Below are 23944 nucleotides of genomic sequence, written 5' to 3' on the forward strand. Positions count from 1 at the left end.
AATAAGGAAATACCAGAGAACATGCTGGGGCATTGAATTAAATACAGGGTTGAGTCATAGGCCTAGAGTATAGAGGGACATATATTATTTTTAAGACAAGCATGGGTCTGGCCACTATTATAATTTAACTGAAAGCAGATAATGGGCGTTAGTAGGCGTGAACAAGCAGGAAGCCTGAACTAAAAAGATAAGGATGGCAGGAAAAATTAGGGGAGGTATGCTTATTTGCATATGGGGTGGACCCATATGCTATTTATGTATAAATGTTGGAACCGGGGTTGGGAAGCGGTGTGTGTTCCGCGGGGTGTGTTCCGCGGGGTGTGTTCCGCGGGGTGTGTTCCGCGGGGACATGCCAGTGGGCTGTACAGTTGTAATAAAGAGCATGTTTGATTTTAAAAGTTCTGGTAAGCGTTGTATTTGACAATGATTTTCCACGACATAATTGGCGAGCTAGCCAGGAGCTGATAGGGACTGGGACGTTCTTGGCTGATGATGGGTTCTTTGGACAATCTAAACAAACAGAGGTGGCCGCCCAACTAGACGGTAAGCAAGTTCTTACAATAGTTGAAATGTTTGTGTAAGATTGCTCCAGAGATACTGTCTCAGCGAGAGGAGCGCCACGTAAGTCTCTCTTTCAAATTTCCTAAAATGAAACCAGTAAATACAAAAGAACTTTTAAATTCAATGAATTTGCATGTATGTGTAATTTGGGGAATGGTATTAAATGTAAATGTATGCGCATGTATAGAGACTGAGTGAATAGGTGCTGTGAACTTTGCTTGTGTTAGATGTAGAGTGAGCATGCATGCGCTCGTTCAGATCAGACCGTTCGAATGTGTAGCTTAAATGATGCGGTTGTTTGCGCATCTGGCTGAGATGGCTGGTTAACATTTTTGAAAAGGTCTGCTTGGGTGGGATATTCACAGCGCGGCAGAAGGGTCTGTTGGTGAATATTTAGTAGTTAAATTAATATTTCATGGTTACCGCTTTGAAAGAAGGACTGAACGGATGAAATATTTAGAAGGCAGGAAAAACGTTAGCCCGATTGTGCGGCGTTCAACTGCAAAAGTAGCTTATACAGTCAAAGCATAAAACAGTAGGTTGTAGGAAAACGTTAGCCCGATTGTGCAGCGTTCAACTGCAAAAGTAGCTTATACAGTCAAAGCATAAAACAGTAGGTTGTAGGAAAACGTTAGCCCGATTGTGCGGCGTTCAACTGCAAAAGTAGCTTATACAGTCAAAGCATAAAACAGTAGGTTGTAGGAAAACGTTGGCCCGATTGTGCGGCGTTCAACTGCAAAAGTAACTTATACGGTCAAAACATAAATCAGTAGTTAAATAAATATTCATAGTTTCCGCTCTGAAAGGAGGATTGTATGGGTGAAGTAGTAGGTGCAGGAAAAACGTTGGCCCGATTGTGCGGCGTTCAAATGCAAAAGAAATCCTGCGAATAAAAAACCGCTCTGTCTAGCTACCAGGGTTTGGTAATTCAGTAGGTCACGCCACAATACTACTCTAAGAATAGAAGAAAAGATAAGTATTGGGGGTTGAATAGGATATGAAGACAAGCTGATCCGATTAGACAGTAGTCTCGTCATATTGTAGAAGTCTAGGCTTATGTAGGAGGAAGTGAATTAAGTCAATAAAGAAAGACTGAGTTGTTTTGAGGTAAAAACAAAGGGATTGAATGAACGGATGAAACATAAAAGGATGAATGATAATGTTGTAAGAAATGAGTAGATCTGTGTAAAAATAGAAGATTAGGAAGGAAAGATGAGTTGTGTGTGTATGTAGGCAGAACGTCCAGGAGAGGGAGCGCGCAGCTCTCCTGTGACAGAGTAGAGTTGATGCTGTAGTATTCAGAAATAATGTATGTACTGTATAGAGTAGGCTTCGATAAAAGAAATTAAGTGATGTGACAAATGAATTATTAATTGGAAAGGAGATTGGCTCTAACTCGGAAAAATAGTAAATAAAAGGTGTAGAAATACATGGGAGTATTTAGGAAAAATAAATAAATAAATAGTCGCATGGGACCAAAATGTGAAGCTCGATTTGTAGGCGTTCTGATGTCAACATTCTATCATCAGAAAATACATTGCGATGAGGTTGTGTGTGTGGTTCCTCTAGTCCTCGCAGACGTGCGGGTGATTGGCAGAACTATTGACAAGATCTAAGAACAAATGAGAAAATAGCTCCCTGTTTTGAATATGGATATAGCGGGTTATGGGGAAAATTAGTGTAAGGTGACACTAGAACTTAGTGCGGTAGTAGGAAATGCCGCTATACAAGAGTTTATTTCCTTGTCAAAATAACAAACAACTAATTGGTTTGAGGTTAGTGAGAATGGAATTTTTTACTTGTCGGTGTATAGTCTCTGAGCGAACAATGAGTGTTTCATAGAGATTACAGTTTATATGTGGTCAAGAAGAAGTATTGGATCACGTTTGACATCTAGTAAAATAACGATGGAATTTTAATTGTTAGACATTCTATACCACAATTCTCTGGAACTGTTAAAGACGCTTTAGAATAAAATCTATGGATAAGTAAAATTATTGGTTTGCTGACTAAAAGGTAACGTTGTGAATATTAACAATATGTACACTTTCTTTTCCAGAAAGAATAAGGGAAAAAAAGGGTTTTTTAATCTTCTCTGGTCAACAATGTCATTGGAGACTGCATTACTGTGGAAAGCAGTTAATTAAAGTCAGCCGCTTTAAAAATAAAAATATCTGGATAAGGCTAAAACATGGAGTTCTGGATGAGTGAGTCCAGTCCCTTTGCGATTATTGGCTTATGATTTACTACTAAGTGCACCATGTACTGGGAATGAATATACATTAGTAGGTTTATTGGAAGGGTTTTTTCCAATTCAGTTTCAAATTGGGTATGCAAAAGGATGAACATGTTTTTGAAAAATGTATTTAAGTTGCTCCTAAAGAAAGGGGGAGTGGAAACATATTAATGGTCTCAAAATGCCCTGAATCCTAGGAATTTCTTGTGAAAGACTGATCACCTTTTACTAGAAATTGTTGGAACAGGTGGGATATACTTATAAAATGTTTAAGACACCTGACTCTATTCAAACTGTATAATTACTTTGAAAATCTATTATGTCCCTGGGAAAATTATGAAGAGTTGTACCCTTAAATTGAATAAGTTATTCGAATAGGTTTATTTTAATTTTTATTTTCGATATAACATGGGTTCATAGGTAAAACTATCAGTTCTTTGGGGTTATGGTCTTTGGGGGAATACACAAATGTGTTTTGTTCATTATGCATATAAAAAGTGTTGAAAGTTTTTCTAAAGGGTTTATTGGAGTGTGGGATTATGTAAGGGTTTTGTTGATAACTACATCATCTGTAATTCATCTGGGAGATCACCAGTAGAATAAGGGAGTTGTCATGAAAGGTGACGTCAGAATGCTTTAGGGCATGGGAGAGAATATCACCACTAGTGGGTGTGGAGCTCATACCCGCCCTAATCGACTGAATAGTGAGGGACAACTGTGTCTGATGACCTGTGAACTGTATCAAATAATAGACATGTTGAAATGATATGGGCCAGGGTGTATTATGAATTAAAGGAATTGGGGTATTGAACTTTTATTACCAGGCCACTCATGTAAGAAAAACTGAGACAAAAGGGCTATTGGGAAAATAGATAATACTGGTAATAAAAGTGTTTAGTTTAAATGTTAATTATTAAAGGGATGATGTGTATTGAATTGATCAGGTCCAATTTGAGTTAAAGTAAACACTAAGGATTGTTATCCTGAATATTGGGTTGGTAAATGTATAAACAATAAACATAACTGTTTAGTTATTTAGATATAGCACTGTTTGAATTTAATAGGCCTAGGGCCGCTCTGGAATCTAATCCTGGGACAAGGAGGTTGACAAAACTTCCAGAATATTTGATTATCGGTTTTTTGTTTCTTTTGTTTTCTAATGTCATTGGAATTGTAATGATAAATTGTATTGTTTGATTGACTATAAAGGTAGTCTGTTGTGCGATGATACCCAAGAATGTAGAAGAAAGAGACCAACAATAACATTGGCATAGATTGAAAAGGATGGACGTTTTCCCCAGGTTTAATTACATTACAAATAGTGGTAATATTGCAACTGTGCAATTATTGTAATTTCTTTTTCTCTTTTTCTCGTTTGGTCAATTTATTTGTGTTTTGAGGAACATAAGGTTGTGAATATGTTCCTAAGGGGGGACTGATATCTATTTTAAATTGATTAGAAAAGATTTGAGAATGTTTTAAGAATGTATTTTACAGCAGTTGCTGTAGGGACCATCATTTGATTATCATTATGAATATTTCTGTGGCAGGAGGCCAGGTATTTGAGGCAGAATGGTTACATAGGGCTATTATTAAAACTTAAGATTTAGTGATCTTGCTAATGTTGTCAGGAAATAACCCATGTGTTAGTGTGTATGTCCTCAGGAAAAAACAGCCAGAAATGGAAGGGCTTGGGCTGCATTCTGGAGACTGAGTGTACATCAAGATACACCAGGCTGGTGGTATACTTCTTACAACACTGCAGTGGTAAAGTTCTTTATGTCTCTCTTTGGTGGGTGCATAAGTCTCACGAGAAGTAAGGTCCAGCTGAATAATGGGTGAGCTTGAAAACACCATGACAGAGGATGTGGAATCAGAGAGAGAAAGAGAGAGAGATTAGATTCCACTATAGACATACTGGGTTGAGTTTGGAGGCTACATGTTTTATTTTTAATACATCATGTGAAAGAGAATGGATGATAGGATATTATACTTTAAACAAACATGTTAAAGGGATTGATATGAAAGCATATACAGTGTTGAATTAATTCAAGAAGAGAGAATGTTAATTGTAGGTTATGCACATGATTATCAGTTGAAATGGAGTAGATGGGAAACTAAGTAAAAATGACATGATTTGGGAACACCTCTCAGAACCTGTGGCCGAAAGGGGAAGACTGGGTGGAAGCATGAGGAAGCTTTTTAGGGCTTTTATTTTTGTGGAGTCCAGCAGAAAAGTATCCTGGAGGCATAGAGTCAGGTAAAGAGAGAGTGGGAATTGTCATGGTCTCAGATTTCAGTTTGCATGAATATATTTATGCATAACACATAACATTGTCAATGCTGTTATGTTTTGTCTGTTGTTTTCCAAGTCTTATGTTTAGGAAACCAGAAGGAGAGGGGTTCGCCAGCTTCAGCCTGAATGTCTGTTTGTTGTGTGATGAGTGATGGAAGTAAGAGGATGTATGGTGCAATCTTAGAACAGAGGCCATAAGTCTCTAAGTATGAATGCTTCACAGAAAGTAGGCAGAAACCTGAACCAGGATGAGAGGTTCTGCGTTTGATGATCCAAGGGGACCAGAAGGACCTCTCTCAGTGGTACCAGGAGATCTAGTCCACGTTGGAGGGATCCGGAGGAAGTGGGATCAACCGAGGAGAGATGGACCCTATGAGGTGGCCAAAGCAACAAGAACGGCCGTCCAAGTGAAAAGAAGCCAGACGTGATACCATCTGAACCACTGCAGCTGAGTCCCAACAGAGAGAAGGACACAACCACATAGAGATGAGGACACAGAGGATGCTGATTCACCAGGAGGGAGCCTGGAGGGAGCAGGAGCAGCGGAAACGATTGAGATGCCAGGGAGGAGCCAAGAAAACAGTAAATCAAGTGAAAGCCAAAATATGACACGTGCACCGACTAATGCACCCAGAAGAGGAGGAGAGGCCTCACAAGGAACAGAATAAGAACGTTTCTTTCCTAAAAATTGAAACCCTTCCAGATGGAAGCTAAGTCCGGCCTGAGGAGGGAGCTTCAGGTGAAGAAAGAGGAGGAAAAGTCCCGCAAGCTGAAGAAAATGGGGATTTCCCCTCAATTGACTTTTAAACTTTTGAATGGCCTCCTTTACAGACAATTGATGTTAGAACAACAAAAGAATAATGACATTGACATAACAGAAGCAACAGTGAATGCTAGTATAGAAACAACAGACTAATGCACAATCAAGATGTATGGTGGGAGCAGGAAGAGAAGAATGGAATCAGCCGAACAATCCAAAAAGACTGACAAGGTTAGAATCTATGTTCCACCTCAATGTATAACAGAAGCAGGAGAACTGAAGTCTATCTCAATCATAAGGATCAAACCCTTATCGGAGATTGCACTCTGTGGATGGACACATCACCAAACAAAGGGAGAAGTCGTTTGGGACCCGAAAGGATGTGACCTGACATGAATCAAAGAAAAAGACGAGTAGGTGCTCATCATGAACAAGATTGAACCAGTGGAAGGTGAAGACCTACCCCTGCACCTGAACAGGAAGAACCTGTGACAACAACAAGGGTGGCGGCTGCTGTGACGACCACAGTAGTTACCACTAGATGACATCGACTGCCCTTACCAAGCAGACCACCGTGCCAACAAAGCAACCTGAGACATCAGTCAGGAGAGTTTTTTACTGACATTTGGAACTTTCTGATAAACTCTAATGATCTACCTCAAGATAAGAACATTGAAAAAGTGACAGAATTAGATATATTAGAACCACTCAAGGACAGCACACGAGAAGAAGTAGTGAAGAACGAGTGGTACAAATGGGTTAAGTCTATGGCAAACAAACACAGAATGGACAATTGTATTTTGTGTAGAAAATCACCTTTGTCTGATCTTTTAATAGTCTCTGAACCAGCATCATTTAAAAACTGTGTAAGTTGGAAAAATGACCATTGTACCAATAGAAAGTATTCTATTTCCTTGTGTGACATTGAATGTAGGATTGCTCAAGGGAGCACTAGAGGCAGAGCCATGTTAAACGAGACTAAGTTGGGAGACAATGATTGTGCTGCCTATGAAATTAGAACTGAATTAAATGGACCCCAGTTAGACAGAAGTACTGTGGTTAAAGGAAAATATGAATGTTTTTACAGACACCACACTGAAGGAATTGATGTAGGAAACACCACTGTAGAATGTGATACTATTTGGGTGCTAGAGAATGCGGGAGTTCGTAAAAGTAATGATAAAGGATTGATTATGAATAGAAAAGGGTTGTGTAGTTACATAACTCAGGTTGCGCCATCTCTTACTATGTTGAAAAATCAAGACAGAGGTATTGCTGATAGTTTCTGGATGTGTGGAAAAAACTAACTGTTGAATGTATTGCCTGATGGATGGATTGATCTTTGTGCCTTAGTTAGAAGCAATTAAATAGGTTACTATTATTGAATCACTCCATGATGACTATGTTAAAACCTAGAGTTAAAAGGGTTTATGATAAGGATCCTGAGGTATACCTTAATGCAATTGGACTGCTTAGAGGTCTACTTAGGGATTTCAAGGCCAGAGAGGAGGTTAAATCAGGATTTGAATCTATATTTCTGTGGATAACACCAAATATGAACTTAGAATGGATTAATTATATATGATATAATCAACAGGGATTCATTAACTATACTTAATTGGCTCTTAGTGGAGAAGGGTGGAGTTTGTGTCATGTTTGCTAGGATGACCATCATGTTGGGAGGAGGGTTGTTGGCTTTGGGTATTGCATTTTGTTGTGTTATACCCTGGTAAAGTCAATTGTGGTTCAGACAGCAGTTAACTAGATGTCTGTAAGGAGAGATGACCCTCCTGTGGTGATTGATCCTGTACCGAGTAGCCCAGGCAAGTATACTAATAAGTATGGAAAGCCTTGTAATGCGGTCGGTGGACCTTTGGACTGCCCCTTTGGGAATCCAAACTGTCTATATAGAGTAGTTCCTGGAGGTGGTTATGCTTGCCATGATTTTTGTAAGGATGGTCTACCTGTATATGCTGTATTTCCAAATTCATGTCTGCAAGGAGGATCATGTTGAAATGCTTAAATTTAGAATGATGTTGTGCCAATTTTCTTTTGTAACTGCATGTAGGTCTTTTATTTTTTTCTTATTCATTTATTATTATACTCCTTGTATTATTTTGATTTTCACATAACTGAGATAACCTCAGGCAAGGCTATTTACCTACACGCTCATGCTTCATCAAATATGTAATATTTTATCCTTATATTTTTATACCAAATTTGATCTTTTACTCTTATGAATATTGGAGATGTTTGGTCTAGTTGGTTTTCTTTAATGTTTCTGATTGGATCTTTTACTCCTATTTCACATTGGAGATGTTTGGTCTAGTTGGTTTATATGCTTCACTTTGTTTTTATTTTTTGTATTTTCTTGTTTATCATAGGTATTTTAATTTACTATCCCAAAGTCTTATTTGTATCATTTATGTGGCTAAATAGCCCCAGAGGGGGGATTGTAATAGTAACATAAAACGCATGGATAAAATATAAAGACATAAGACAGCTGAACATTAAAGTAACGAACCACATGTTCACATTTATCATGAGACTGTGGTAATGGAGATATACTAAGAGACGTTCTGGCCCTCTTATTTTCTCCATTGTGCTGACAGACTGACCAGACACATGGGCACCTAAAACAATTGGACACACTAGACTTATAGTCTACACATTCCACTAAAAGCACACATACCAGAGAAATATGCTTAAGGCAACTGGACACTAATGACAAGAAGAGACATAGAGTCTGCCAATTCCAATAAGGACATACCAGAGAACATGCTGGGGCATTGAATTAAATACAGGGTTGAGTCATAGGCCTAGAGTATAGAGGGACATATATTATTTTTAAGACAAGCATGGGTCTGGCCACTATTATAATTTAACTGAAAGCAGATAATGGGCGTTAGTAGGCGTGAACAAGCGGGAAGCTTGAACTAGAGGATAGTGGTGGCGAATGACTTGAGAAGGGAGACTTCATTTGCATAAGGGATGGACATAGTGCTATGTGTGTATAAATATAGGAGCTAAGGCTCTGGGAAAAGGAGGTGTGTTCCGCGGTGTGTGTTCCGCGGGGTGTGTTCCGCGGGGACATGCCAGTGGGCTGTACAGTTGTAATAAAGAGCATGTTTGATTTTAAAAGTTCTGGTAAGCGTTGTATTTGAAAATGATTTTCCACGACAATAGCAAGACAATACTTGTGTAACTTTTTTGACACATTTTCTCTTCACCTATAGAAGTACCCCATAGAAGCAAAGCAGGAAGTAAAAGCAGGAAGTGTACCCATGAAAATGTGCTGTGATTTGTTGATTCAACTCAACTGACAATACAAAAACAAAATAAATAAACATTCCATTTGCACGAGACAAATCAGTGAACATAAATTAGAGTGAACATTCTACATTACCATGGAAATGATTGCATCATAATACCCGGCAGCCGTTGTCGAGAGTAACCGTGAGTTTACCAGGCAAATCCCCAGAACTAGAGGCACCAAGCCTGTTCTATTCATTCTATTTCTGTGTTGCTACTGCATAACAACACCTTGCTTGTTTCAGCAAGGAACAACAAAATGAAATCACGTTGTTAACCCATAACAGTCTAAGCCGGGGGAAAGGGGGAGGGTAGCTCTACTGAGCTACATGGAATTGTTTTAAGGACAAACCAAGAATCATTTAGCTATTTGATTTAGAATTTTAAAGACCCTTTGAAGAATCAAAAAATTATATTTAAAAAAAGTATTTGATGAAAAAGTATTTTTGGCCTTACTGTTATTAGCCCATAGAAACGCATTGAATAACAGATTCACTACATGGAACAACAGATAGTACCCCCCCGAAAATGTTTTCCGAAAGGAAGTTTGTTTTGAAGTGCCTGTACTACATCAGAGATCTAGGAAAGACTTACATGTATTTAAACCCTTTGCTTTTGGCACTAAACAGTCTCCATATATATTTCCATAAGATGTTTTGACTGGTACCTGTGGACCTTCAGACGAGTCTCACCTTTCCTCAGAGGGCTCATATTAGTGTGTAGCCCAGACTGTTGGGACGCTACAGACAGAAGTTGGCAGATCGGCTGTACCGACTTCAGACGAGCCCCGTGACTCTTGTGGGGGGGCCGTAGACCAAAGTTCGTAGGTCAAATCATTGACAGTACAGACCATTTTGTGAGAAGATTGATTTTCGGGATTTCTCATAGTCTGACAAACGCCGCTCTGTCACCTTTCACCTCAGATGCGGAAGTGCGACATCGGCGGATGTGGTGGATAGATATCTCTCTCTATTTTAACCTGACAGATTATCTCTATTTTAACCTGACAGATTATCTCTATTTTAACCTGACAGATTATCTCTATTTTAACCTGACAGATTATCTCTAGTTTAACCTGACAGATTATCTCTAGTTTAACTTGACAGATTATCTCTAGTTTAACCTGACAGATTATCTCTATTTTAACCTGACAGATTATCTCTATTTTAACCTGACAGATTATCTCTATTTTAACCTGACAGATTATCTCTAGTTTAACCCGACAGATTATCTCTAGTTTAACCCGACAGATTATCTCTAGTTTAACCTGACAGATTATCTCTAGTTTAACCTGACAGATTTTTAAATGGGGATGTTTTTATTATGCTAATTAGATTTCCTCGGGTCCACGGACATCGACTCTAGTTCAGAATCCATGTCACCACAGAAACGGACTCAAACGGATGAATGCCCGGCCTTCAGTCAGCTGTACGTTCCACAAACCCTTTTTTTGAGGGGGGGATATGACGACTGTTATATTATTTTCATGACGGTCTTCATCTATAACGGTCGGTTACACGGTTATACGGTAATTGTGCCAGCCCTAGACCTAGCTAGGTCCCAGAGAAAGGCCAGATGCTTCTGCTGTTTCCACTAGTTTAGACGTATCTTCCACCCTGAGAAGTACATGCAGAGTTTGAAGGAAGGTTCTGGGGTTGACATACGCACCCGAACATGGACTGGACGCTCTTCAGACAGAGCTGGCCTTCCATAGTGAAGATCTGTCCATCGCCTCCGTTCAGTTGGAGCAGCTGCTCCAGGTTATGCATCGTGTCTGTCATCTGTAACTATAGAAGAACGAAGAACAGGGGATATAGTGGAGATTCCAGTGGTCTGGAGCTAACAGAACATCCGGTAGAATATCAGCCAGGAATATTTGCCGTATCTCTGTGGATCCAGCTAGCCAGCGATAAGCATTAGAGGCAAACACCATTATTTTTGGACACATTTGCAGCTTGCTAAGACCAACTAACACCAACTAACTACACCAACTAAGACCAACTAACTAAACAAATAATATAGAAAACATGGATTTATATTGAGACACAAAGTGGAAAGCTGTGTCATTCTTGTTTGGAACGATCTGTTGACTGCATGCTGTTTGACCAATGGGTGCAGTGACAGGGGGTGGGGACCGTGTGCTGTTTGACCAATGGGTGCAGAGTGACAGGGGGCGGGGACTGCGTGCTGTTTGGCCAATAGGTGCAGAGTGACAGGGGGTGGGGACTGCATGCTGTTTGGCCAATAGGTGCAGACTGAATCTCGAGGAACTGCCTGGTTGAGTGACAGGGGGCGGGGCTTGCTGTGTGTGGGATTGAGATTGGCCAAAAGAGATGGAGAGAGAGAACTCTCTCAACTTGACCAATCAACCTAAATGTTTTTTGGTTTGTTTTTTAAAAACTAGCGTTACAGACAGCGATATGGATATTGCCCATATCAACACCTTTTGATAAAAACCTGATTGACCGTGCAGCCCTATCAGTCACCTTGCCAACAACACAGTAGCAGATAGTTGAGTGCATCTGCTTGTTGTCTAAGATGTACAGGCGCAACACTAGCCCCTATATCTAGCTACTGCCCTCTACTAACCTTACAAATAAACAATTAGGTGTGATCAGGTCTATAAGGACGATCAGTAGCTATTCAGAGTAGTGCTGTCGTACCTCCTCTGCGTTAGCGATGCACATGATGAACAGCTTAGCAGGGAAAGGGAAGGGCAGGGGGAACTTCTTGTCCTCCGGGCGTCCTTTCAGAGTCTGTAGGGAGTGTCTCAGAGAGCCTTTACCGATCCCCAGAGAGCCGTCTGTTACCAACACCACCTGTAGGCCACCAGATCAATTATCAATCTAATAGTCTGTAGGGAGTGTCTGTTATGGGACTTTTATGAATAATGACTAAATGATGTATACATTTAACGTCGAACTATAACTAAAACTACCCTGTCATTGTATGATTGTATGGAATTGATTAGAATCATACCTCTATTAATCTGATGTGTGTAGTTTTAGTCAGAACTAGGACAAGGACTTTTTGTTCCTTTTTAGTATGTAAGCAGGGTGCAAGTGTGAGACAATGTACGAGATAGGAGGAGCTATCGACAGACAAGCTGTACCACTGTGTTCCTTTCAGGACATTCTGTTCCCACCCAGGGAGGGGAGAGACCTTGGGCTGGTAGTAGATTGTATAACAGGTGGCAGACAATGTATGAGAAGGAGAAGACTTGTGAACTATATTGTAATTGTTTCTGAGAGGAGGAGGGACAGTTATGACGAAATGTGAGGTATATAAACCAATGTACAGGAAATGATAGGCAGGACGTCCCGTAAATAAACATTAGACTATTGTAGACTGGGCCTCTGTCTGTTTTTATTTATATCAGTATCCTACAAATCCTGATATAGCAGACTGAGTCATTTAATTGGTTAAAGAACATGAGAACTTAATTCTCCTAACAGTGTCTCAGAGAGCCTTTACCGATCCCCAGAGACCCGTCTGTTACCAACACCACCTGGTGGCCACGAGGAAAACTGCAGCCATAGTCACCAACATTCACCTGCATTTAACATTTTAGTAATTTATCAGACGCTCTTATCCAGAGCGACTTACAGTCAGTACATTTATCTCCAGATAGCCAGGTGGGACAAGCACATGTCAGAGTAAGTCAATGCTGTCAGGAAACACCAAGGTCAAGGGTCACTGAGACCAGGAAAATCTAGGATTATCTCGTGTTACCACTCCTAGGTGTATGTCTCCCTGTAAACCACGGTGTCAATAATGAGTTCAGCAATGTATTTAGCCTCAGTAAACGTAGACTATTATTGAACATTGGAGACGTAAAAAAAGGGCGTGGATAATTAATTGGAGGAATTGGTTTGATAGAGCACCTGTGTGGGACAGGCGTGACCCCACTCCTGCTGCACCACGTTGCTGATTCCGTGTAAAGCGGACTCCAGACACGTCTTGTCGTAGTCCTCCAGGCTGCTCAGGGCTTCCTGCACAGCAGAGGGAAGGACACAATTAACAAACATTACCCTGGCTTCACAGAGCATTACCCTAACATTACCCAGGCTGCATAGAACATTACCCTGCCTGCACAGAACATTACCCTAACATTACCCTGGCTGCACAGAGCATTACCCTAACATTACCCAGGCTGCATAGAACATTACCCTGCCTGCACAGAACATTACCCTAACATTACCCAGGCTGCACAGAGCATTACCCTAACATTACCCAGGCTGCACAGAGCATTAACCTAACATTACCCTGCCTGCACAGAACATTACCCTAACATTACCCTGGCTGCACAGAGCATTACCCTAACATTACCCAGGCTGCATAGAACATTACCCTGCCTGCACAGAACATTACCCTAACATTACCCAGGCTGCACAGAGCATTACCCTAACATTACCCAGGCTGCACAGAACATTACCCTGGCTGCACAGAACATTACCCTGGCTGCATAGAACATTACCCTGACTGCACAGAGCATTACCCTGGCTGCACAGAACATTACCCTGGCTGCATAGAACATTACCCTGGCTGCATAGAGCATTACCCTAGCATTACCCAGGCTGCACAGAACATTACCCTGCCTGCACAGCGCATTACCCTGGCTGCACAGAGCATTACCCTGTCTGCACAGAGCATTACCCTGGCTGCACAGAACATTACCCAGGCTGCACAGAACATTACCCTGGCTGCACAGAACATTACCCTGGCTGCACAGAGCATTACCCTAACATTACCCAGGCTGCACAGAGCATTACCCTGCCTGCACAGAACATTACCCTAACATTACCCAGGCTGCACAGAGCATTACCCTGGCTGCACAGAGCATTACCCTGGCTGCACAGAACATTACCCAGGCTGCACAGAACATTACCCTGGCTGCACAGAGCATTACCCTGGCTGCATAAAACATTACCCTAACATTACCCAGGCTGCACAGAGCATTACCCTGGCTGCACAGAACATTACCCAGGCTGCACAGAACATTACCCAGGCTGCACAGAACATTACCCTGGCTTCACAGAGCATTACCCTGGCTGCACAGAGCATTACCCTGGCTGCATAGAACATTACCCTGGCTGCACAGAGCATTACCCTAACATTACCCAGGCTGCACAGAACATTACCCAGGCTGCACAGAACATTACCATGCCTGCACAGAGCATTACCCTGGCTGCATAGAACATTACCCTGGCTGCACAGAGCATTACCCTAACATTACCCAGGCTGCACAGAACATTACCCAGGCTGCACAGAACATTACCCTAACATTACCCTGGCTGCACAGAACATTACCCTGGCTGCACAGAACATTACCATGGTGTTAGCCAGACCTGTGTACCTGTAGTTTGTGGTAGTCCATGGTGTTAGCCAGACCTTGTACCTGTAGGGTGTTGTAGTCCCTGGTATTAGCCAGACCTGTGTACCTGTACTGTGTTGTAGTCCATGGTGTTAGCCAGACCTGTGTACATGTACTGTGTTGTAGTCCATGGTGTTAGCCAGACCTGTGTACCTGTACTGTGCTGTAGTCCATGGTGTTAGCCAGACCTGTGTACCTGTAGGGTGTTGTAGTCCCTGGTGTTAGCCAGACCTGTGTACCTGTACTGTGCTGTAGTCCATGGTGTTAGCCAGACCTGTGTACCTGTAGGGTGTGGTAGTCCCTGGTGTTAGCCAGACCTGTGTACCTGTACTGTGCTGTAGTCCATGGTGTTAGCCAGACCTGTGTACCTGTAGGGTGTTGTAGTCCCTGGTGTTAGCCAGACCTGTGTACCTGTAGGGTGTGGTAGTCCCTGGTGTTAGCCAGACCTGTGTACCTGTAGGGTGTTGTAGTCCCTGGTGTTAGCCAGACCTGTGTACCTGTAGGGTGTGGTAGTCCATGGTGTTAGCCAGACCTGTGTACCTGTAGGGTGTTGTAGTCCATGGTGTTAGCCAGACCTGTGTACCTGTAGGGTGTTGTAGTCCCTGGTGTTAGCCAGACCTGTGTACCTGTAGGGTGTTGTAGTCCCTGGTGAAAGGCACCAGTAGCTCCCACAGAGAAGAGAAGGCCACTAGAGAGGTGAATTCCAGTCTGTAGTTGTTGGCCATGTGTTCAAACAGCATGGTGAGTCCGGCCACAGCTAAGTGCTTCCTCTGCAACTCCTCGGTGCACTGCTCCTGAGAGACCGGCCGCGTCATGGACAGAGACGCGTCCATTAGGACCACCGTCGGCATGATGACGCTGATGCGGTTTCCACTAAAGCAGAATGAGTTTAATGAAGCCTTCCACAGTCTACAATGGAAAACAGAACACTGCCTCTGGAAAATATGGAACGGTGTGTTAGTCAGAATAAACTTTCTTTTTTTTTTTTTTACATTTGAATTAAAGGTTCGTGGGGCATCTTGTTTATCAACCGGCTTCTGATATAAGCACATAATATATGCCAGGAAAAGAAACTGAAAGAGACAATGGAAAAAACGAAGACATATTGAGGATAAACAATAGAATAGGGCCAAAACCACCCCTCGGAGTAATCTTTTGGGGGATTTTAGTTTTTGGTCAAAAGAGGCTGTAAAATTAACAGGAATTCAATAAAGTTTGGAAAAATGAAATAAAAACCAGTGTATGGGTTTGAGACCACCTCAAGGGAGACCGATTCCAGAACAAGACCGGAGCTAAACAAGACCGCGTCAAGACCAAACAGAAGGGGGGGGTGGGGGGGGGGGGGGGGTCAGAGATAGCGTCAAGACCAGAACAATGCCAGTCCAATTCAAGACCAGAACAATGCTAGTCCAATTCAAGACCATGATTGTAATTGTGTCAAATCGCCATCACAATAAAACTTCAAAATGTCCAGTATTTCTGTGTTTATATTTCAGAACAACATTCTGGATTGTAAACATTCAGAATCTAAAAGAGACTCTCCACAAATGATCACTACCTCAAACGGTTCCCTAAATAAATAGATAGAAATACAAAATGTCTTCCAACTTTGTCGGTCTCCCCTTACTAACAGTAAGCGTGCTACTTTCAAACTATTTCCCCCACTCTTCCCAACTAGCGGACAACGGGCGCGACAAGGTTTGAGGATATTATTAAACAAAAGTAAAAGGACAGTAATGTTACGTGTAAAATAGAAAGCCCAGGTTTCAATAGGCAATAAATCATGTATCATTACATTTTACATTTAAGTCATTTATCATGAAAGGAGTGTGGATATTACTTTCATAATGATTGACAATGTTGGGATCTCATTCCTTCAATCATTCATTTTCATCCAGTGGAGGCTCCTCAGAGGAGGACCATCCTACTCAATGAATTTAATTTAAAAAATTAAAAAGTTTAACATTTTTAAAAAGCATCCTTTTTAGATAAAGCTATACTAAATATATTATTGTCACCAAATAATTGGTTAAAACACTCTGTTTTGCAATGAAGGTCTCAACAGTAGCCTCAACAGCACTCTGTAGGGTAGCACCATGGTGTAGCTGGAGGACAGCTAGCTTCCGTCCTCCTCTGGCTACATTGACTTCAATACAAAACCTAGGAGGCTCGTGGTTCTCACTCCCTTCCATAGACTTACACAGTAATTATGACAACTTCTGGAGGACGTCCTCCAAACTATCAGAGCTCTTGCAGCATGAACTGACATGTTGTCCACCCAATCAAAGGATCAGAGAATGAATCTAGTACTGAAAGCATAAGCTACAGCTAGCTAGCACTGCAGTGTATAAAATGGGGCCCACCGGTGTAACTGCTAAACTGCTTTCTGACTGTACTGTGTGATTGTAGCAGGTTTACTAACACGTTAGTTCTATTACGTTGACTAGGACGTGACAATGATGTAGGTTGTGTGTAGCGGTTAGAGGTTAGAGGTCATGATATGAAGGTTTGTCTTGGAAAGGTCTTTTCACCTGGTCACAGACAGCTGATGTGTTTGTGCACTGAAGTCCACAAGGTGAAGGGAAAAGGTGAGAGGAGGAGAGCGCTTAGATAGTAGCGAGAAGGAATGATATATTCAAGAAGGAAAGTGATCATGCTGTTTGTATGCGGCTGCTATGAAAGTGAAGGGTGTATTCATTCTGTCCATTCTGTTGAAAAACAGAACGAAACGGGGATAAACATACCTGAATTTGTCCAATAGAAACTCTCATTTGCAACTGTTGGACTAATGATTACACCCTAGATCAGCTAGATGCAGGCCAGAGGGTGCAAGGAGGTATTGAATGTGTCTCTCTGTCACCTTGATTACTCAAAATCCTCTCGACCTGTTGCACCTACTAGGTTGAAGCAACCTCATGATGGGTACAGGGAACATTCTAGTATCATGTAGTATCCTAAACCTATCACTGTTACATTGAACTGGGTGAATATGAATGACAGTCATCCAATATGCTGTAATAGAAATAAGGCCGTGCTCATTAAAAAAACATACTAATTCTCCCTCATTTTAAACTCCACCGACCGCCACTGTCTGTCATCCCAGATTGAGAAACAAGTAGCCCAGCTAAACGTGTCAGGCCGGCTATCTGTCTCGGCTATCTGTCCGATCCTTTCAATACGGCTAGCTAACGAATCTTGGCAGGGTGATAGCTAGCTTTGAAATGAACCTTTATTTGAGGACATAGTTTAGCTTGCAAATAAATAGTATAGATAGAATGATGGATTATCCCGAGCAGGTATTTAAAAAGTTATATCATGAAAACGACAAACAGAAAGATTCATACCCATCAATGTAGAAATCGTCTCGATGGATTTGTACTGTTCACTATTATGTCCGTGCGGAACCCTTCCTTTCCCCCCATTAGTTCCTAGGGAGAGAAGCACGTCGAGACTTTCCAGATTAGAAAACAGACGGTGAGGTTCTGACAGCCACTGACGAGACAATAAATTCAACCATTATATCAATGAACAGATTAAATCAAATTATTTAAATTAATTATGAATTATAGAACAACATTTATTTTTATTTGAATTACCGAATGTCCATTCCGTTACATCTTAATTTTTCTATTTCTTATCGCTCTGTCATATAATCTCTTAAATGAAATAAATTTTTAATAGGGGCCTACTTGAGAAAAGTATAAATGAACTAACCATTCATCTATAAATGCATCTTACCTGTCTTCAGTTATTACATAAGGCTATATTCTGATCCACGGTGAAGACCTCTCCCGCGATGCGTCCTAGGGGGTGACACTGTGATGCGCCGGCTGGGTGAACCTCTCCAACATCCACCCCAAGAGTGGAGAAATTACACCCCTCGTCTGGTACCAAACACACGTTCATCGCAGGTAGGACAGCGCTGTACTTATAGATATCTTGATATACTTTTTAGGACCTTTGTGTGTAATTTATTTTATCTTTATGTTAACATGTTGATGATAGATTTGTCATATTATGCATGATAGCAAAAATAATTTTCGAAAATGACACCGAATATAAATATATATATATATATATATGGCTTGTCTGCATTTGAAGAAGCCGGATGTGGAGGTCCTGGGCTGGCGTGGTTACACGTGGTCTGTGGTTGTGAGGCTGGTTGGACATTGGTGGACATTCCTGCAGTCAGCATGCCAATTGCACGCTCCCTCAAAATTTGAGACATCTGTGGCATTGTGTTGTGTGACAAAACTGCACATTTTAGAGTGGCCTTTTATTGTCCCCAGCACAAGGTGCACCTGTGTAATGATCATGCTGTTTAATCAGCTTCTTAATATGCCACACCTGTCAGGTGGATGGATTATCTTGGCAAAGGAGAAATGTTCACTAACAGATTTAAACACATTTGTGCACAAATTTGAGAGAATGGGGCTTTTTGTGTGTTTGGAACATTTCTGTGATCTTTTATTTCAGCTCATGAAACATGGGACACTTTACATGTTGCGATTATATTTTTGTTCAATATATATATATATATAACCAAGCCAGCCAGGACCTCCACATCCGGCTTCTTCAAATGCAGACAAGCCACCCTGACAGCTGATGTAACTGTGGGTTTGCACAACCGAAGAATTTCTACAGAAACTGTCAGAAACCATCTCTGGGAAGCTCATTTGCGTGCTCGTGACGAGATCCTGAGGCCCATTCATCCACCGCCTCATGTATCAGCATGATAATGCACAACACTATGTTGCAAATGGTGGTCACACCAGATACTGACTGGTTCTCTGATCCACGACCCTACCTTTTTAAAGGTATCTGTGACCAACAGATGCATATCTGTATTCCTAGTCATGTGAAATCTATAGATCAGGACCTAATGAATTTATTTAAATTGACTGATTTCCTTAAATGAATTATAACTCAGTAAAATCTTTGTAATTGTTACATGTTGGGTTCATATTTTTTGTTCAGTGTAGAATCACATTTGTTTGAAATTGTCCGTGTATCCTAAATGGAAAACACTGTGATATAATACATGACGTTTATAAAAACTGGATTTGTGAACCTGGATGTTTCTCCTGAATCAGACAAACCAGAAACACATGTTTATTATTCTGGTGGTTTATTCAGAATTTAAAACAATCTGTAGATCCAGTCAGGCAGATTCCATGAAAACAAAATCTTACAAATTAGTATTAAACTGTGGTAAAAATGATACATATTATATATTCAAAGACATAACAGTGCTTCAACAGTGTAAACAACAACATATTGATACCTATAGTGATGATATGGTGATATCATGATCAATGTGTATAGTAGTTACATACATTTATACATACATAAAACCTACAGGAGGGTCTCTCTCCAGGAACAGGGTTGGAGAGCACTGGTACAGAGTTATGTAATGGCCACATACCAAAGTACACCTTTTATACACAAAGCTTTGACTCTCAAAATCAATTCATATTTCTTCCAAAAGGGTAATTAGAAGATAGAAAAATTGATAGAAAATATTTTTAACTAATGTCCATTTATGACGTGCCCATGCCAAATTATGCCTGCTGGGTCTCAACTTTAATTTCAACTGTAAAGCTGTGAAACACCATCATATCGTTTATAAACCAGTGGGTCTTTTATGATTAGTATTCAAATATTTATCAGACAAAGTAATTATTGAACATATTAATAAAGTGCTCCATTCAATCCGTATCGCAGAAGTACAACGTTACAGCTTGATTTCAATTTAAAGGCAATGTTCCCGCGTCATCGGGAGAATGCATTTACCGTAAACACCGTAGATGACGTCTCCATCTGAAATTACCTTTAAGCTTCTACCGCACAGTCTGTCACGCTTCAGCCATCCAGGATGAATATAAGTCTGGTTGTAACGATGAGTGAAATGACATTCATCGATAATATCACAGTACTTTTCCTTGGCAGTAAACAGGCAGGGGATTTCTACTTACTGTTAATAAACAGTCTGACACGGTAAAACAAGACATTTGTTGAATAATCATCAACCTAAAGCATAAAGCTAGTCAACTGTAAACTGTTTCACAAAGTGCCGTTTGTTTTACGTGTTCTTTAGGAAGGAATGTAAAAGGAATCATTCTAGACTAGAACCATTCTGTTGTGGAATGATGTTTGGAACCCTTCTCTAAAGCCAGGTCATTCACAATATACAAAAGTTCCATTTTTGGGGGGGGGGTGATATTGTGACAGTTTGAAACCCAGTCAGAAGAATACAGATACCTTGACATGTGACACAGCTCTTCTATCTTCTATCCTAACACTGGAGTATGGATCATGGTCAAAAGTAGTCCACTATAGCCTCCCGGGTGGCGTAGCTTTCTATGGTACTGCATCTCAGTGCTAGAGACGTCACTACAGACACGGGTTCAATCCCAGGCTGTATCACATTTACTCTGTACAACTGTACGGAGAAACAGAACGTACGATTTACTCTGTACAACTGTACGGCGAAACAGAACGTACCATTTACTCTGTACAACTATACGGAGAAACAGAACGTACGATTTACTCTGTACAACTATACGGAGAAACAGAACGTACGATTTACTCTGTACAACTATTCGGAGAAACAGAACGTACCATTTACTCTGTACAACTATTCGGAGAAACAGAACGTACGATTTACTCTGTACAACTATTCGGAGAAACAGAACGTACCATTTACTCTGTACAACTGTACAGAGAAACAGAACGTACCATTTACTCTGTACAACTATACGGAGAAACAGAACATACCATTTACTCTGTACAACTATACGGAGAAACAGAACGTACGATTTACTCTGTACAACTGTACGGCGAAACAGAACGTACCATTTACTCTGTACAACTATACGGAGAAACAGAACGTACGATTTACTCTGTACAACTATACGGAGAAACAGAACGTACGATTTACTCTGTACAACTATTCGGAGAAACAGAACGTACCATTTACTCTGTACAACTATTCGGAGAAACAGAACGTACGATTTACTCTGTACAACTATTCGGAGAAACAGAACGTACCATTTACTCTGTACAACTGTACAGAGAAACAGAACGTACCATTTACTCTGTACAACTATACGGAGAAACAGAACATACCATTTACTCTGTACAACTGTACAGAGAAACAGAACATACCATTTACTCTGTACAACTATAAAGAGAAACAGAATATAATATTTACTCTGTACAACTATACAGCTACGGAGGAACAGAACATAATATTTACTCTATACAACTATACAGCTACAGAGGAACAGAACAGCTTCATACATTTATTTACAAAAAGTAATGTGTATGTATGTTGATGAAACAATTAGAAAACACGTCTTAATATCCACATTCTGCATTTGTGATGTCAATATAATAACAATTACCTTATAAAAAAGTATTGCTTAGTAATTAATTAAAACATATCAACAAATCATATTGACAATATTCCTTTTATATTTGTTGTTTTGTTTTTTCCGATGTATTTCTTTGATACAAAAAGGATTCATGAATAAACACTCCTGTGAAAGTTACAGGAGAAAAGTCTCGTAACTATGGTAATACAACTAAATCATACACAGTCTATGTATGTTCCCACCCCAGAAGAACAAAATGGGACCGTTAGACATGGCTGCCGACTTTAAAGGCGAGCCGAGACTGACTGATCTACAAACCACCTTGCATCGTAAATAACTACTCAATATTATTTGTACATCAGCCAGTCACAATTTACCCATGATACCTCACGGTTTGCATGGTCTCACACTAGGCCAATGGATCCTTCATGTTATATTTGGACTGGTCCTGCCAGAGGGGGGGGGAGGTCAAAGAAAAGCAGCTGAACGTACGACATCATCCTCAGTAAGTGCAGGAAGTCAGACACCATACCTGATCATAGTATAGAGCAGGAAGTCAGACACCATACCTGATCATAGTATAGAGCAGGAAGTCAGACACCATACCTGATCATAGTATAGGGCAGGAAGTCAGGCACCATACCTGATCATAGTATAGAGCAGGAAGTCAGACACCATACCTGATCATAGTATAGAGCAGGAAGTCAGACACCATACCTGATCATAGTATGGTAGTTGTGTATGTATCAAAGTTCAACTGAACGACAAAAAAATAAAGGTCCAAAGGATTACTGTAAATTATTACTGTAAATTATTACTGTAAATTATAAATGTCACAGATAATGTAAGTCAATCTTTGGAAAGTGCTTAGAATCACACGTGTGAAAGACTTTTACATTACACCCAACAACCCTCCCATCACAACAGTAAAACAGCCCTGACTGTGGTACAGAAAACACACAGATCATGAAGCTCACACAACAAAACAGAAACAAAACGTTTACATACATAAACGCTTACAAGTTAATCAGATACAGATTGTCTTAAAATATATAGAATATATCACATGGTATATTACAAACATTTGAGTAATGTAATAATAGTGAAAATACAGAGGAATAATACATGCGATACCATGAGGTCCTATTGTGATACCATGAGGTCCTATTACCATGAGGTCCTATTGTGATACCATGAGGTCCTATTACCATGAGGTCCTATTGTGATACCATGAGGTCCTACTGTGATACCATGAGGTCCTATTACCATGAGGTCCTATTACCATGAGGTCCTACTGTGATACCATGAGGTCCTATTACCATGAGGTCCTATTACCATGAGGTCCTATTGTGATACCATGAGGTCCTATTACCATGAGGTCCTATTGTGATACCATGAGGTCCTATTACCATGAGGTCCTATTGTGATACCATGAGGTCCTACTGTGATACCATGAGGTCCTATTACCATGAGGTCCTATTACCATGAGGTCCTACTGTGATACCATGAGGTCCTATTACCATGAGGTCCTATTACCATGAGGTCCTATTGTGATACCATGAGGTCCTATTACCATGAGGTCCTATTGTGATACCATGAGGTCCTATTACCATGAGGTCCTATTGTGATACCATGAGGTCCTATTACCATGAGGTCCTATTGTGATACCATGAGGTCCTATTACCATGAGGTCCTATTGTGATACCATGAGGTCCTATTACCATGAGGTCCTATTGTGATACCATGAGGTCCTATTGTGATACCATGAGGTCCTATTGTGATACCATGAGGTCCTATTACCATGAGGTCCTATTACCATGAGGTCCTATTACCATGAGGTCCTACTGTGATACCATGAGGTCCTATTACCATGAGGTCCTATTGTGATACCATGAGGTCCTATTACCATGAGGTCCTACTGTGATACCATGAGGTCCTATTACCATGAGGTCCTATTGTGATACCATGAGGTCCTATTGTGATACCATGAGGTCCTATTGTGATACCATGAGGTCCTATTACCATGAGG

General features: G+C 40.7%; 1 protein-coding gene and 2 long non-coding RNA genes across 5 annotated transcripts in view; 2 read left to right on the forward strand and 1 right to left on the reverse strand.

The window, feature by feature from the left end:
* Window positions 1–18030, reverse strand: part of ints14 (integrator complex subunit 14) — an 80362-nt gene extending 62332 nt beyond the window's left edge. Inside the window, exons 1-5 of one of the 2 annotated variants that reach the window (XM_071404451.1) lie at window positions 17884–18030; window positions 15166–15412; window positions 13050–13157; window positions 11829–11984; window positions 10834–10952 (exon numbers count right to left, since the gene is read on the reverse strand). In XM_071404451.1, the coding sequence (XP_071260552.1) occupies window positions 10834–10952; window positions 11829–11984; window positions 13050–13157; window positions 15166–15390 (608 nt within the window). In that variant the 5' untranslated portion in view covers window positions 15391–15412; window positions 17884–18030. Of the gene's footprint in view, window positions 1–10833; window positions 10953–11828; window positions 11985–13049; window positions 13158–15165; window positions 15475–17883 lie in introns of both variants that reach the window. The other variant, XM_071404449.1, reaches the window with a different exon arrangement.
* Window positions 193–8994, forward strand: LOC139578013 (uncharacterized). Its single transcript, XR_011675477.1, has 2 exons — window positions 193–290; window positions 8901–8994. It is a non-coding gene; the product is annotated as an uncharacterized lncRNA (long non-coding RNA).
* A 4915-nt stretch (window positions 18031–22945) lies between the features above and the next one.
* LOC139578018 (uncharacterized) lies at window positions 22946–23933 on the forward strand. Of its 2 annotated transcripts, none has more exons than XR_011675478.1 (3): window positions 22946–23055; window positions 23643–23705; window positions 23865–23927. It is a non-coding gene; the product is annotated as an uncharacterized lncRNA (long non-coding RNA). The 2 variants fall into 2 exon arrangements; XR_011675479.1 differs by having other exon boundaries at window positions 23001–23055; window positions 23664–23705; window positions 23865–23933.
* The last annotated feature ends 11 nt before the right edge of the window (window positions 23934–23944 follow it).

This window comes from Salvelinus alpinus, chromosome 6 (genome assembly GCF_045679555.1).
Source record: "Salvelinus alpinus chromosome 6, SLU_Salpinus.1, whole genome shotgun sequence".
NCBI classification, from domain to species: Eukaryota; Metazoa; Chordata; class Actinopteri; order Salmoniformes; family Salmonidae; genus Salvelinus; species Salvelinus alpinus.